Raw genomic sequence first — 16,438 nt, forward strand, 5'->3', positions numbered from 1 at the left:
TATATATATATATAATGTTTAGAGAGATACAAGGCAGTGATAATCACAGGACTCAGGATGAAGACCCCTTCTGAAAAGTGTGATTGGGCAGCAGCTCAGGGTGGCTTCACAGGTTCTGTTCCTTATGCCAGTGCTGGGTGCCCATGTAGTTTCTTGATCATAACTCCTTCAATAGTGTTTCTCAAACCAAAAAACACCTGTTTTTTTTTTTTTTAAATGAAAGAGAAAAAAATACCAAAGTTCATTGCAAGGATGCTTAGCAAGAACTACTCACATTGGAAGAAAACCACAGCCATTTGTAAGGAGCCATGTAACAGAAAGGATCAGGATGCCACGAATACGGCATTGGCTAGAAATAGGTCATTTGATCCTTGGCCCACTGGCATCTCCATAGATTTTCAGTGTACAATGTTCAGTCTGATGTGCAAGGCAATTCCATCTTGCAAAGGATTTGATGTGTTACATTTTACCACACACATATCTGAATTAAACTTTTACAGAATTGGAAATGCACATTACTGATCAAAATAAATTTAACAGGAAAAGATTATAAATAAATAACCAGTGATGGAATAGCAAATATTAATGGGAAACACAACAGGGCTGCTTTAAAAAAAAAAACTTTAGAAGCACATAATAGCAGTGGTATTTAGAATCATAGTGGTGTCCTAATCACTTCTACCAAATTCCATTCAAAACCAGAGTGAAAGATGTTAACTTTATTATAGAAGTTCCCCTGAATAGCCAGTTTTTGAAAACTCTTGTTTCCCAGAGTTAACCATTTTGAACAACTGCATTAAACAAAAGTTACTGGTATCATGCTAAGTTAGATGTGTTGACTGAGGTATGAGATCCACATTTTTTCCAACTGAAAAGCAATCTGATTAGGCAACTAGTTTTGAAGATGATATTTGAATAAAAAACTGGCATTTGGGGCATTCTTAAACTAAATTTGAGACATCTTAGAAATAACAAAGACTTATTTTCAAGGCATTATTGTTATGGCACTGAAGTCTTGGAACTATTTGATCTAGTTTCCATATGTTCTCAACTGTGTTGCAACTGACTCATGAGAACATTGTTATTAAAGGTATTTGCAAGAAAAACTTAGAGATACTGTCGTATCTCCTTTCTCTGTCCCAAATTTTTTCCCCCTCAGCACCCACGGCTCTGTGATGTCTCAAACTTTTAATCATTACTTTAAAAAGAGAAGTTTAAAGCATTAAAGAAATATAATCAGATGAAAGAAGTATTTGCTTTATAAAAGCCTGAAACAGTAATTTTAATTTTGCTTTTAATGTGTATGCAAATTATGTGATACTCCTCCCTTCCAGAGGTGCAGCTTAATTCCCTCCTGGTGAATGTGGCTTGGACTTAGTGATACACTTCTAACTCATAGAGGAGTGCTGACATAACAGCTTGTGACTCCGGGTGTAAAACATGAAACTCACCATGGCTTCCACCTTGGTTCTCTCTGTCTCTCAGATCATGAGCTCTGGGGGAAGCCAGCTGCTGTGTCATAAGCAGCCCCGTGGAAAGGTCCATGTGGCTAGGAACTGTGGCCTCCTGGGACCAGACTACAAGGAACTGAAGCCTTTTCCAACAGCCATGTGACTGAGCCATGTTTCATGTGAATCCTCAGCCCCAGTGAAACCCTCAGATGACTTAGCCATGGGTAACAACTGGACTGCAACCTTGTGAGAGGCCCTGAGCCAGAAGCACTCAGGGAAACCTCTCCTGGATTCCTGACCATTGGAAACTGTGGGAGATCATAAATATTTGTTTATTTATTGTTTTGAGCTGCTAAGTGTTAAGTAATTTGTTATGTAATGGTAAATAACTAATACAGCTTCATAAGGGGATGAATTATTGCACTTTAATTTTCATTTGCTTTAAAATTATTATTATTATTATCGAGACAGTGTTTTTCTCTGTCACCCAGGCTGGAGTGCTGTGGCAGGATGGCAGCTCACAGCAGTCTTGACCTCTTGGACTGAAGTGATCCTCCCACCTCAGCCATCTGAGTAACTGGGGGTACAGCTACATACCCCATGGCTGGCTGTATTTTATTTTGGTAGTTTTTGTAGAGATCAGGATTTTGCCATGTTGCCCAGGCTGATCTCGCACTCCTGGAACCAAGTTATCTGCCCACCCTGCCTCTGAAAGTGCTGGGATTACAGACATGGGCCACCACACCTGGCCTAAATTAATTATAAAATATTAAACATGCCATTTGATTTTAAGAAGAAGAATTTCCATGGCTAAATAGGATGTATTTTAGTACCATTCACAATGATTTCTTTATTTGAACTTCAATTTTCAACTGTGTCCCAATTAAACACAGAAGGAAGATCCAGGCCATGCTAGGCTGATTCTGTTATGGCCCCCCAGTAACCAGCCCCTGGCCATTCACCTTCCCCCAGTTATTCAACCAACACTAATGTAGGTACTGCTGTGAAGGGATTTTTGCAAATATAGTTAAGGTCCTAAATAAGTTGACTTTAAGACAGGGATTATCCTGGGTTGGGCTATCCTCATCTGGCGAGCCCTTGAATGGACTGGGTTCTTCCTGGGCAAAGAGATTCACAGTGTGAAAGCGATTCAGTGTGGGGCAGTTTCCTCCACTGTGGGATTTTAAAATGAAGGGGCTGTGTAGGAAAGAACGCTGGTGGGCAGCAGGAATTGAGAGCAGCCCTCTACCCTGACAGCCTGCAAGTAACAGTGACCCCTGTCCTACAACTGCCAGAAGCTGCATTCTTCTCCCTCTGTATAAGCTTGAACATGGACCTCAGAATGAGTATATATATAATTTCCATAAATATATATATTAAATTTCCATAAATATATATAATTTCCATGAATATATATATATATATAATTAGCTGGGTATGGTGGCAATTGTCTGTAATCCTAGCTACTCTGGAGACTGAGGCAGGAGTATTCCTTGAGCCCAGGAGTTTGAGGCTGCAGTGAGCCATATTTATGCAACTGCAATTCACCCTGCATGGCAGAGGGAGACTCTGGCTCTAAAAATGAATAAATAAATGCAATAAATGGGTGTTGTTTAAAGCCAATGTTTGTGATCATTTGTTATGCAGTCATATAAAATTCATACATAGGTTCAACAGACACATGGAATGAATTTGTGAATTGCTATGCACATTAGTTGCATAAAATAAAATGTTTCTTAACTTTTCCAGTATTTTTCATTTTATAATTTTCTATGATGCAATCAAATTTTAATACACACCTATTTCATTCATCCAATCAAGAAAAAACAATTTAGTTCCTATGATGAACCAGGTATAGCCTCATATGCTCACCTGCCTGACATTCTAGAAGCTTCACAAGACTGAGATGGAGCCATTGGAATGTTTTAGGTGTGTCACATCAGAGTGTGTCATTTCTCCACCTAAAATTGCCACCATACCCAGCTAGTTTTATATATATATTTTTTATTTATTTATGGAAATTATATATTTATGGAAATTATATATATATATTTATGGAAAAAATAGAGATATGTATACTCATTCTGAAGTCCATGTTCAAGCTTATACAGAGGGAGAAGAATGCAGCTTCTGGCAGTTGTAGGACAGAGGCCACTGTTACTTGCAGGCTGTCAGGGTAGAGGGCTGCTCTCAATTCCTCTCAGTAACAGGACCACTGTGGAGAGAACGGTCACGTAGCAGGTAATGGGACAGTGCTAGAGCCACAATTCAGGAGTGACAGGGTGGTGGGGACTAAGGGGAGAAGAGGGCCTGAGGGATGAGAGGGACGGAGGGAAGGGCTGGAGAAGCAGGAGGTGAGGAAAAGGAGCACAGGGAAAGAATTTGAAAGCAGAATTCTTAGGTTTAAACACATTGTTTTATAGATTTTTAATACATCCATCCACAGAGCCTCACAGGGCGATCTTTGGACTTGGTCTTTAATACCTTATGTGGGACTGCCCCGCCTCTAAAAAAAAAACGAATTGCTTTATGTTAATCTGAATTTAAAAAAATACTAAGTGTTCCAATAAAATATGCACACCACTTAGATGCGGATACATCCTCAAAACAGGCAGTGCATGAGCACTGGTGAAGGGCATTTTGACTGAGCACTTGCAACTTGGAGGTCAATAAAGTCTGTACTGGATCCTGGTTGCAACATACGGTAACACTTTGTACTTTGTATTGAGAAGATGTCCTGGACTCAAACAGAATATCGGGGCTATGGAATGAAGGTAATTTTAAACTACAAGTGAGAGTCACAGATACGTAGCCTGAGAAAGTAAAACTTAAGAGCTTTGTGTGTCCAGTTTTAATGCATTTAGACATTTTATATATCAAGGAGGCAAAGTTACACTATTTACAGATTAAATTCCTTGTAATTCAGGGGTTACCAAGATTCTGCTACCCAGTGTAGTTAATTAAAAAAAAGGAAACTGGTCTCCATTCTATCTCATGCGCGGAGACACAACTTTTCCATATATAAAGAAAAAAAAAACTGTGTCTACACCTCCATTCCCAAGACAAGCTCACTCTCTAGCACCAAGCTCCCTGGGGTGAGTTTTCTTCTAGAAGAGACCAGGGGGGCAGGTAAAGAGTGGGAGACACAAAGTCCAGTTCAGGGACAGGCACTGTGGAATGAAAAGTGAAAGGAGAGAGACTGGGCTCATGGCGAGGGTTTCTCCCCGGTTTCTCAGACAGCTCCTGGGCCATCATTCAGGGAGACATTGAGACAGAATGCTTGGTACAGGAGTAGCGAGGGACAGGACAAAGTCCCAGGGCCCAATGCTTGGCTCTTAGGGTCTCAGGCCCTGAGGGCAGTGTCTGGGTTGCGGGACACTCAGCGTTAGGGATTCCTCACTCTGCAGTTTCCTTTCTCAGCTTCCGGACCTGTGTCAGGTCCTTCTTCCTGGATTCTCATGATACGGCGCCACTTCTCACTGCCATTGGGTGTCGAGTTTCTAGAGCAGTCAATCAGCGTCGCCACGGCTCTCCATTATAAAGTCCTCGCGGCCCCACCGGGACTCAGAATCTTCCCAGAGTGGGAGGATGCGGTCATGGCGCCCCGAACTCTCCTCCTGCTGCTCTTAGGGACCCAGGCCCTGACCGAGACCTGGGCAGGTGAGTGAGGGATCGCGAGGGAAACGACCTCTGCGGGGAGGAGCGAGGGGTCCGGGGCGCAGGACCTGGGGAGCCGCACCGGGAGGAGGTTCGGGTGGATCTCAGCCCCTCCTCGCCCCCAGGCTCCCACTCCTTCAGTTATTTCCACACCGCCGTGTCCCGGCCCGGCCGCGGGGAGCCCCGGTACCTCGAAGTTGGCTACGTGGACGACACGCAGTTCGTGCTGTTCGACAGCGACGCCGCGAGTCCTAGGATGGAGCCGAAGGTGCCGTGGGTGGAGCAGGAGGAGCCGGAGTATTGGGAACTGCACACAGAGCACGCCAAGGCCCACGCACGGCTTTTCCGAGTGAGGCTGCGGACCCTGCTCCGCTACTACAACCAGAGCGAGGCCGGTGAGTGACCCTGGCCCGGGCACAGATCACGACCCCTCCCCATCCCCTACGGATGGCCCGGGTCGCTCGAGTCTCCGGGTCTGAGATCCACCCCGAGGCTGTAGCACTCAAGACCTTGACCCGGGAGAGTTCCAGGAGTCTTTACCCAATTTCATTTTTAGTTTAGGCCAAAATCCCCGCGGGTTGGTCAGGCGCTCGGTGGGCGGCGCTGACTGCGGTGGCGGGGCCAGGGTCTCACACCATCCAGTGGATGTATAGCAGCGAAGTGGGGCCAGATGGGCGCTTTCTCCGCGGGTATCACCAGTATGCCTACGATGGCAAGGATTACATCGCCCTGAATGAGGACCTGAGCTCCTGGACCGCGATGAACCCCGTGGCTCAGATCACCGAGCGCAAGTGGAACTCTGACGAGACAATTGCCCAGCACCACGGGGCCTACCTGAAGGTCACGTGCGTGGAGTTGATCCGCAGACACCTGGAGAAAGGGAAGGAGACGCTGCAGCGCCAGGGTACCAAGGGGCCACTGGGCGCCTTCCCCATCTGTAGATCCCCCCGGGCTGGCCTCCCACAAGGAGAGAAGGAAAATGGGATCAATGCTAGAATATTGCCCTTGCTCTGGTTCCGAGGGAGAATAATCTTGCTGGATTTCCAGATCTTTACCAGAGTGACTCTGAGGGTCTGCTCTGCTCTATGATACAATTAAGGGATGAAGTCTCTGAGGGAATGGAGGGAAGATAATCCCTGGAATACTGGTCAGCGGTCCGCTTTGACCCCACAGCAGCCTTGGGGACCGTGACTTTTCCTCTCAGACCTTGTTCTCTGCCTCACACGCATTGTGTAGGAGGGTCTGATTCCAGCTCTTCTGAGTCCCTCAGCCTCCACTCAGGTCAGGACCAGAAGTCTCTGTCGTTAGGGGACTCAAACTTTCCAAGGAATAGGAGATTATCCCAGGTGCCTGTTTCCAGGCTGGTGCCTGGGTTCTATGCTCCCTTCCCCACCCCAGGTGGCCTGTCCATTCACAGGATGGTCACATGGGTGCTGCTGGGGTGTCCCATGAGGAATGCAAAGTGCCTGAATTTTATGACTCTTCTCCTCAGATCCTCCAAAGACACATGTGACCCAGCACCCTATCTCCGATCATGAGGCCACCCTGAGGTGCTGGGCCCTGGGTTTCTACCCTGCAGAGATCACACTGACCTGGCAGAGGGATGGGGAGGACCAAACTCAGGACATGGATCTTGTGGACACCAGACCTGCAGGGGATGGAACTTTCCAGAAGTGGGCAGCTGTGGTGGTGCCTTCTGGAGAGGAGCAGAGATACACCTGCCATGTGCAGCACAAGGGGTTGCGTGAGCCCCTCACCCTGAGATGGGGTAAAGAGGGGAATGGGAGGGGTCACGTGTATTCTCAGGGAAAGCAGGAGCCCTTCAGCAGGGTCAGGGCTGAGGCCTGGAGATCAGGGCGCCTCACCTTCCCCTCCTTTCCCAGAGCTGTCTCCCCAACCCGCCATCCCCATCGTGGGCATCGTTGCTGGCCTGGTTGTCCTTGGAGCTGTGATCACTGGAGCTGTGGTCACTGCTGTGATGTGGAGGAAGAAACCAGGTAGGGAAGGGGTGAGGGGTGGGGTCTGGGTTTTCCTGTCCCACTGGGGGTTTCAAGCCCCAGGTAGAAGTGTGCCCTACCTCATTACGGGGAAGCGCCATCCACATACATGGGCCGACCCAGCCTGGGGCCCTGTGTGCCAGCACTTACTCTTTTGTAAAGCACCTGTGACATTGAGGGACAGATGTATTACTTTAATTATTGTGATGATGAGAGCCTGATCCCAGCAGTCACAGGTTACAGGGGAAGGTCCCTGCTGAGGACAGACCTCAGGAGGGCAGTTGGTCCAGTACCCACACCTGCTTTCCTCATTTTTCCTGATCCTGCCCTGGGTCTGAAGTCACACATTTCTGGGAACCTCACCAGGATCAAAAACTAGGGGGTTCCTCTAGGACCTTATGACCCTGCCTCCTTTCTGGCCTTTCACAGGACATTTTCTTCCTATAGATAGAACAGGAGGGAGCTACTCTCAGGCTGCAAGTAAGTATGAAGGAGGCTGATCCCTGAGATCGTTGGGATATTGTGATCGGGGGCCCATGGAGGAGCTCACCCACCTCACAGTTCCTCCTCTAGCCACATCTCCAGAGGGATCTGACCAGGCCCTGTTTTTGTTCTACCCCAGGGAGTGACAGTGCCCAGGGCTCTGATGTGTCTCTCACTGCTTGTAAAGGTGAGAACCTGGAGAGCCTGATGTGTGTGGGGTGTTGGGGAAGAACAGAGGGGACACAGCTGTGCTATGGGGTTTATTTGGATGTCTTGAGCATGCAGTGGGCTGTTTAGAGTGTGAGTTCTTACTGTGACTGGTAAGAATTTGTTCATGGATATTTTTTCTGTAGTGTGAAACAGTTGCTGTGTGTGGGACTGAGAGGCAAGATTTGCTCACGCCTCCCCTTTGTGACTTCAAGAACCCTGACTTCTGTTTCTGCAAAGATGTTCTAATGTGTCTGTGTCTCTGTAGGCATAATGTGAGGAGGTAGGGAGACCACCCCACCCCCGTGTCCACCATGACCCCCTTCCCAACACTGTCCCACGTTTCTTCCTCAGTCATCTTTCCTTTTCCAGAGAGGTGGGGCTGGGACATCTCCAGCTCTGTCTTAACTTCATGGTGTACTGAGCTGTAACTTCTTCTCTATTAAAATTAGAATCTGAGTATAAATTTACTTTTTCAAATTCTTGCCATGAGAGGTTGATCGGTTAATTAAAGGAGGACATTACTAAAATGTGAGGGCCAAGATAAGTGGAAGACCTGAGAACCTTCCAGTGTCCACAGTTTCTCATGCTGATTCGTTGCAGGGGAGGAGAGTAGATGCCCAGTTGGTGCTCAGGCCACCATGGGCTTTATGTGGTCACTGCTAGGCTGGGTCATCTTTGCTGCTCCACTGTCCTTGACCCTTCAGTAGAATCTTGTCCCACCAGGACCTGTGATCACAGGGACTCAGATGTCACCTAGGGTGGTTCCTGCACTCAGGAGACCTCGTGGTATCAAGAGACTGATTTTCAGACCTGTCCAGCTCTTGCCCTCCTTCCAGGGCTCTTTCCTGGATTGTATTTTCCATCTTTTCTCCGACCTTCCTATAGGATCCAGATTCTGAAATTTGCAGAGAGGAGGTGTCCCATAATTTCTCCTCTTAGGTAACTTTCTGTGGGAACCCTTCTTCTGCTCTGCTCTCCTACCCTTCTTCCTGTCCTGAGTTGTAGTAATCCTAGAGGTGGCTCCAATACAAACTCATGGATTTGTAAAGCAGAGTCTAATTTAGATTTATACGTGGCTGGAAAATTGGACCCATAAGCCTAGGATTATCCTTCCTGAAGAGAGAAACATGATTTTGTGCTGTAATGTGCAGGAGGGTTTGTGCGGGAGGAGGGAGGAGGAGAAGGAGGACACACAAGCAGCCCTGGTAAGAAAAGCTCTGGTGGCACTGATGTTGGTGTGAGATAACGCTGTTCTGTAGCTGCCACAAAACAGCATTTGGCCTGAGGCTACATTAATAAAGATATTGCCTTTCAAATAGAGAGGTGCTCTACGGTGATCATTCATTCAACTGACATTGGTTGTCTGCCAGGTGTATGACTGTTTTTGCATTTGGAAAACATCATTAAAGTAAACACAAAAATTTCTGGTGTTGTGTTGTGTATGTTCTAAATGCAAGCTTGTCCAACCTGTGCCCGGCGTGCTGCATGTGTCCAAAGACAGCTTTGAATGTGAGGACTTTTTGCTTATCTGTGCTAGGAGATATCATGAAAATTATGCACAGACTTTTTCTTTTAGCTCATCAGCTATCCTTAGTGTTAGTGTATTTTATTTGTCACCCAACACAATTCTTCTTCTAATATGGCCCAGGGAAGCCAAAAGATTGGGCAACCCTGTAGGCAGATGGTAGATATAAACAGAGTAAGGAAAGAAAGTGCTTGTGTTAGAATGTGGCAAGTGCTGTGGGGCAGGTGATCCAGAGTGTGGGCTGTGGGGACAGGGAAGGTGGCCTTTGTGCTGGGTTGTCAGCATGGGCCTTGTTACAAATGTGTTTTTTGAGGAAAGATTTGAGGGACATGAGGATTTATCCACGGGCGTGTCTGGGAAAGTTCTTCTCAGGTAGGGAAACCTCCAGTGCAAATGCACTAGGGCAGGATAGTGTCTGAGCTCCGGGAAGAGAGAAGAGGCCAAAAGGGCTGGACAGAAAGTAACTGAGATGAGGTCAGTAACTTCTGCTCTGAATGAGATGGGAAGTTTCTTCTGTGCTGAGAACAAAATTGAGAGGTTGGGGATAAGTGAGGCAGTAGGAAAAACAGTGGGAAAGGCATGTAGTATTCCAGAATGGAGATGTCTGTTACCTTGACTGCAATATGAGCAGGGGAAATAGTAGGAAGTGATGGGATTCTGAGTAAATTTGAAGATGGACTCACAGCACTTGCTAATGGATTGTATCTGTGGTGTGAGGAAGAAGAATCAAGGACACCCATAGTTTTAGACTGAGTGAGAAGGGGGGAGCTGCTGTCAGGGTAGATGTGGAGACTCTGGCAGGAGCATACAGAGGAGGCGGCATCACAGGCATTCAGTGGAGGAGATGTCTCCAACGAATTCAGTGAAGGGCCCAGATGCCTCTGCAGCTACAGCTATATCATCCAGTTTCTCTTCTGTTTTCCTTCCCCTGTGTCTCAGAGCCAGAGAACAGATACTTTCCTGAGCACAGATACTTTTCTGCATCCAGTGAAAGTCAGGGAAGTTATGGTCTGTAGTTGGTTATAATAAGTCACGGATTAATATTCTGTTTCTCAGATAATTAAAGGAATAATTAGAGAATGTGTAACTAGAGCATTTATTAAGAAGACTACAATAATGTTTTTGATTAATCTAAAGAAGGCAAGAAAATAAAAATAATGGAGCAAAATGAGGTAATGTTAGAAAACAGAAAATGACAAGGTGTAGATGTAAAGCCAACCAGGCCAATAATGACATTAAACATAATGGACTCAAACACCCCAGTTACAAGACAAATAGTGCAGAGGGGTAAAAATAAATAAATAAATAGCAAGACATATTTTCAGTAGAAGGTACAGAAACATTGAAAGTAAAAGGATGGAAAAGAAATACTAGACAAACATTCATGAAAAACCACATGGAGATGCCATTTAGAAAAATTACAGGACATGAATCTCCTGAGACATAGAGTACATGTAGACAGCTCACAATGTCTTTTTACTTTTTTTTTTTTTCAGAGACAGAGTCTTGCTTGGTTGCCCAGGCTGAAATGCAGTGGTGATATCGTAGCTCACTGTAACCTCAAACTCCTGGGCTCAAGTGATTCTCCTGCCTCAGCCTCCCAAATAGCTAGGACTACAGGCACGTGCCACCACCTCTGGCTATAATTTCTTTAATTTAGTTTCTCATTTGCTGTGACGTGATCCATGAAACAATGTCATGCCAGATATTTGACTTGCAGTTGTTGTGGAAAGTCAGGGACCCTGAATGGAGGGACTGGCTGGAACCATGGCAGAAGAACATAAATTGTGAAGATTTCATGGACTTTTATCAGTTCCCAAAATTAATACTCTTATAATTTCTTATGCCTTTCTTTAATCTCTTAATCCTGTTATCTTCATAACCTTAGGATGTATATCACCTCAGGACCCTGTGATGACTGTGTTAACTGTACAAATTGTTTGTAAAACATGTGTGTTTGAACAATATGAAATCTTATTGTAAAACATGAGTGTTTGAACAATATGAAATCAGTGCACCTTGAGGAAAACAGAATAACAGTGATTTTAGGGAACAAGGGGAGACAACCATAAGGTCTGACTGCCTGTAGGGTTGGGCAGAATATAGCCATATTTTTCTTCTTGCAGGGAGCCTATAAATAGACATGAGAGTAAGAAGATATCACTGAATTCTTTTCCCAGCAAGGAATACCCTGGGTAAGGAATGCATTCCTGGGGGAAGATCTATAAACGGCCGCTGTGGGATTGATTGTCTGTCTTATGCCATTGAGATAAGGGCTGAAATACGCCCTGGTCTCCTGCAGTACCCTCAGGCTTGCTAGGATTGGGAAATTCCAGCCTGGTAATTTTAGTCAGACCGGTTCTCTGCCCTCAAACTCTGTTTTCTGTTAATATGTTTATCAAGACAATGCGTGCACAGCAGGACATAGACCCTCATTGTAATTCTAATTTTGCCTTTGCCTTGTGATCTTTATTGCCCTTTGAAGCACGTGATCTTTGTGACTTACTCCCTGTTCATACATCCCCTCCCCTTTTAAAATCCCTAATAAAAACTTGCTGGTTTTGTGGCTCAGGGGCATCATGGAACCTGCTGATATGTGATGACACCCCCGGCAGCCCAGCTGTACAATTCTTCTCTTTGTACTCTTTCTCCTCGTTTCTCAGATTGGTCGACACTTAGGGGAAATAGAAAGAATCTACACTGAAATATTGGGGGCTGGTTCCCCTGATATGCAGTAGGTACACAACAAATATTAGGTGAACGAAGAAATAAAACCACCTAGTAATTCAAGCCATATCCACATATACATTTTACAGATGAGGAGCAACATCCCAGACAAGTAAAGTAAAATAAGTTGTGTTAGGTCATCCAGAGCAGAATCAAGAACACACATTCCCTGCACTCAATGCATCAGAGCTCTACTGAGGTCATAGCAGGTATGCAAGTCAGATACAGTAATTACTAGAATTGGAATTGATACATTTCAGGATATACTAAAAAAAGGTTGTATAAGGATTGACAGTGCAGAGATAAAGAAAGAAAATTGGTTTGTTTAAAAGATGGATAGAATCCTTAAATTAAAAAAACATTTTTTTAAAAAAGATAGGCCTTATTTGGACCAAAGCAAAGATGAATTCAATTGTCAGAGGGAAAAATGTTTGACTAAGTGCAGCTCCCAGACCCAAGGGAGACCCAAAAAGCCTGGGACATTTTGGTTGTCATGTGGGGATTGGTGGGAGGGGGTGAGTGCGGTGCTGCTGGCAAATCTTCCACAATGCATAGGACAATCCACTCAATGGAGAATTTTCTGGCTCAAATTTTTAGTAGTACTGCTATTGAGAAACTTGTTCTAGATGTGTCATTACCATTTCACAGATGAAGAAACTGAGGCACCAGAAGGGAAAGTGCCAGTGAGACCAGAGCCATGGGTTGAATCCAGGCTGCCTGGCCACAGGATCTAGACTCCCTGGTTAAGTCGGGGACCCAGGAGTTTCTGTGGTGTGAGAAAGAAGAATCAAGGACACCCATAGTGTTGGACTGAGTAAGCAGAAGGGTGGAATTGCTGTCAGTGGAGATGGGGAGACTCTGGCAGAAGCATACTGAGGAGAGGGTATCACAAACATACAGTGGAGGAGACATCTACGAGGAATGTAGGTGAGGGAGCTGGGGTGGCAGTTGGATAGACAGGTCTGGAGTTTAGAAGAACAGATTGGGCTGGAGAAAAAGACTTGTGAGGTGATCATGAAAGTGACATTTAAAGCCTCGAGCCTGGATAAGGTCACCAAGGGAGTGACTGGTTGTAGAAGAGAAAAGGAACAAGAACTGAAACCCAGACCTCCTGGTCTAAGGGATCTGGTCAGATACACCTCCGGAGCCTACTGCACAGTTCTGACCTCACATCTAGAAGGCATGTAGGCTGGGGAATCCCAGACTTTTCTGTGTGCAGGTACTATCTGGACATGGTGCTGAGACACAAAAAGTCTGGTTTCAGACATGAGATTCTGGATTTATGACAAAGTTGGAGCTTATGTTGCTAATCTCCAGATCACACTTCTAGTAGCAAGACCACAAAAAAGGATCCCACATGTCTGCATCAGCCTCGCCTGGAGGGCTGGTTAAATAGGTGATTTCTTGGCCTTGTGCATAATACTCTGAGATGGTGATTCCAGGGAGGGCCCTGAGTATTTTCTAAGCACCCACCAGCAATCCTCATGCTCAGTTAGATGGGGAACCACTGAGGTTAGTGAATAGAGAGTGCTCAGAGTGGGTGGGTTGGGGTGGGCTTTAAAGATGCTTTTATCCCTCAGAAAGAAAGGGGAGAACGTACATTGTTAATTATGAGATGTGATGTTGGGAGATATGTGTCATTTTCTCTAGTACCTGGTAGAGCCAGGTAGAAGATTCACAAAGAGCAACTGTGAATGGTGCTCTCTGAAACTATTCCCTAGACTGTTTTCTCACTAATTTTTCGGAGCAAACAATGAAATACAGATTCTTCTAATTTACACATAAAATACTTTATATGATATCAGAGCCTAATATTATTGTGAAGAAAGTCACAGAATTGGGCTTGAGTCTACAGAGCCAGGAACAGAATCCAAAATCTCACCCTAGGTCGTGTCTTTCCTGGAAACCACTGCGCTGGCTGCTGGTCACAGATGCCACTTCTCACACCTCTGATGATGCCCTCATCCTGGACACTAGGACAGATGTCACTGCTGCTCCTGGCAACTGGATGCAACTACTGCCACTCTTCCATCTTTTCCAAAATGCATTCTGCACAGTCGCAGCCTCTCTGTGTCACTTTGTCCTGGGTCAGCGTCTGGCAGGTGGTGGTCTGACTTCTGGAGGCCAAACCTCATGTTTATGTTCAACTGCCAAGATGACTAAATAATTGTCATCATCTAGGGAGGGAGGTGGTTTCTGTCTCCTATCAAGACTTTAATTATGGGCTTGTGATGTAGCTAAAGGATTTAGGTACTGGGAGGGGAGGAGTGGGAGAAGAATGACAAATTTTAATTCTTGGAGCCGTGAACTGATATGAGAACTTTAGCTGATACTATGTAGGCACTTGGGTTGGCTGCATGATCAAGTAACTAATAAATGACATCTTTCCATCCATTCCCTTGTGAGTATATTATTAGATTCAGCTTTTGTCTGTAACAGTTTGTAATCTAGATCACTGGAGTGGCATTGTGGGATGCTGAAATGATTAATCAAACTATCTTCTCTTTGCCTTTGTCTATAACTGGATTAAAACAGATCTATAACACCTCAAAAAATTTGTGTGTGCTGATGTTTTATATAAATATTTATATTTCATTGCACACGGAAATATTTCTGGGGAGATAATCTCTAACATATATCACATTTATCAGGATTTATGTGACCCCCACAAAGACCAAAAATATACTTTTCAACATTTCTAGGTTAGATTTACTGCCATTCAAAGTCTGGACCATAAACAGTTGGTAGAAAGCTCTTCTTAGCAGACCTAGAAACATGGTATAAATGCTTACATTTTGCTGATTTTTTGCCCTAGGGCAAGACAAGGTAGAGGTTTATTGCTCACTCTTTTTTTTTTTTTTTTTTTTTTTTTTTTTTTTTTTTTTTTTTTTTTTGAGACGGAGTCTCCCTCTGTCGCCTGGGCTGGAGTGCAGTGGCCGGATCTCAGCTCACTGTAAGCTCCGCCTCCCGGGTTTTCGCCGTTCTCCCGCCTCAGCCTCCCGAGTAGCTGGGACTACAGGTGCCCGCCACCTCGCCCGGCTAGTTTTTGTTTTTGTTTTTTTTTAGTACAGACGGGGTTTCACCATGTTAGCCAGGATAGTCTTGATCTCCTGACCCGTGATCTGCCCGTCTCGGCCTCCCAAAGTGCTGGGATTACAGGCTTGAGCCACCGCGCCGGGTCTATTTGCTCACTCTTAACTGTCAATTTCATTTTTTGGAATAGTGATAGTTCCCCCACCCACCCCCCAACTCAATCATTGGATTTTCCAACAGCAACTGGGAGTCCGACAAGTCCTACCTAGGAGTACTGACACTTCCTAACTAGATTAAGCCTTGCACTCTACAGGCTTAAAGTACACAGTTCCACAAAACTCTCCTCACTTCAGATGCAAGTCATAGGTATTATGATCCCCATAATACCTGCACGTCTGTCTAATGTGGCTACAAAGAAGGGTTTCCAGACTGTGCAGGTTTGAATATTTGCTAGATCAACTCACAGAACTCAGGAAAGTGCTCTTTTAAGTTTGTTTTCTAATTATTATACTATAAGTTCTAGGGTACATGTGCAGAAGGTGCAGGTTTGTTACATAGGTATACATGAACCATGTTGGTTTGCTGCACCCATCAACTCGTCGTTTACATTAGGTATTTCTCCTAATGCTATCCCTCCCCCAGCCCCCAACTCCCTGACAGGAGTGATGTTCCCCACCCTGTGTCCAAGTGTTCTCATTGTTCAACTCCCACCTATGAGTGAGAATATGCAGTGTTTGATTTTCTGTCCTTGTGAGAATGATGGTTTCCAGCTTCATCAGTGTCCCTGCAAAGGACATGAACTCATCCTTTTTTATGGCTGCGTAGCATTCCATGGTGCATATGTGCCACAATTTCTTAATCCAGTCTATCATTGATGGACATTTGGGTTAGTTCTAAGACTTTGCTATTGTGAATAGTGCCCCAATAAACATATGTGTAAATGTGTCTTTATAGTAGCATGATTTATAATCCTTTGGGTATATACCCAGCAATGGGATGGCTGGGTCAAATGGTATTTCTAGTTCTAGATCCTTGAGGAATCACCACACTGTTTTCCATAATGGTTGAACTAATTTACAGTCCTACCAACAGTGTAAAAGCGTTCCTATTTCTTCACATCCTCTCCAGCATTTGTTATTTCCTGACTTTTTGTTGATCGCGATTCTAACTGGTGTGAGATGGTATCTCATTGTGGTTTTGATTTGTATTTCTCTGATGACCAATGATGATGAGCATTTTTTCATACATCTGTTGGCTACATAAATGTCTTCTTTTGAGAAGTGTTTGTTCATGCCCTTTGCCCACTTTTTGATGGTTTTGTTTTCTTGTAAATTTGTTTACGTTCTTTCTAGATT

General features: G+C 44.9%; 1 protein-coding gene and 1 pseudogene across 3 annotated transcripts; one reads left to right on the top strand and one right to left on the bottom strand.

The window, feature by feature from the left end:
• LOC108528404 (mitochondrial coiled-coil domain protein 1-like) overlaps nucleotides 1–16,438 on the bottom strand; it is a 42,019-nt pseudogene that overhangs the window by 9,805 nt on the left and 15,776 nt on the right.
• LOC108528432 (saoe class I histocompatibility antigen, C alpha chain-like) lies at nucleotides 4,257–14,580 on the top strand. 3 transcript variants are annotated; one of them, XM_017870226.1, is made up of 8 exons: nucleotides 4,313–5,111; nucleotides 5,234–5,503; nucleotides 5,734–6,012; nucleotides 6,601–6,876; nucleotides 6,992–7,105; nucleotides 7,535–7,585; nucleotides 7,728–7,775; nucleotides 13,938–14,580. In XM_017870226.1, the coding sequence occupies exons 1-8, from the start codon at nucleotides 4,910–4,912 to the stop codon at nucleotides 14,162–14,164; spliced, it is 1,467 nt and encodes a 488-aa protein (XP_017725715.1). In that variant the 5' UTR covers nucleotides 4,313–4,909; the 3' UTR covers nucleotides 14,165–14,580. The 3 variants fall into 3 exon arrangements, with proteins under 3 accessions (XP_017725717.1, XP_017725715.1, XP_017725716.1); XM_017870227.1 differs by having other exon boundaries at nucleotides 4,314–5,111; nucleotides 7,553–7,585; XM_017870228.1 differs by lacking the exon at nucleotides 5,734–6,012 and having other exon boundaries at nucleotides 4,257–5,111.

Source organism: Rhinopithecus bieti, unplaced genomic scaffold (assembly GCF_001698545.2).
Source record: "Rhinopithecus bieti isolate Rb0 unplaced genomic scaffold, ASM169854v2 scaffold_5150, whole genome shotgun sequence".
In the NCBI taxonomy this organism is placed as follows: domain Eukaryota; kingdom Metazoa; phylum Chordata; class Mammalia; order Primates; family Cercopithecidae; genus Rhinopithecus; species Rhinopithecus bieti.

Bases quoted from the DNA above. Each gene is read 5' to 3' on its own strand.
- LOC108528432 (XM_017870226.1), top strand. From the start codon at position 4,910: ATGATACGGCGCCACTTCTCACTGCCATTGGGTGTCGAGTTTCTAGAG. The intron at 6,013-6,600 runs GTACCAAGGGGC...TCTTCTCCTCAG, and splicing joins GGAGACGCTGCAGCGCCAGG to ATCCTCCAAAGACACATGTG. The intron at 6,877-6,991 runs GTAAAGAGGGGA...CTCCTTTCCCAG, and splicing joins GCCCCTCACCCTGAGATGGG to AGCTGTCTCCCCAACCCGCC.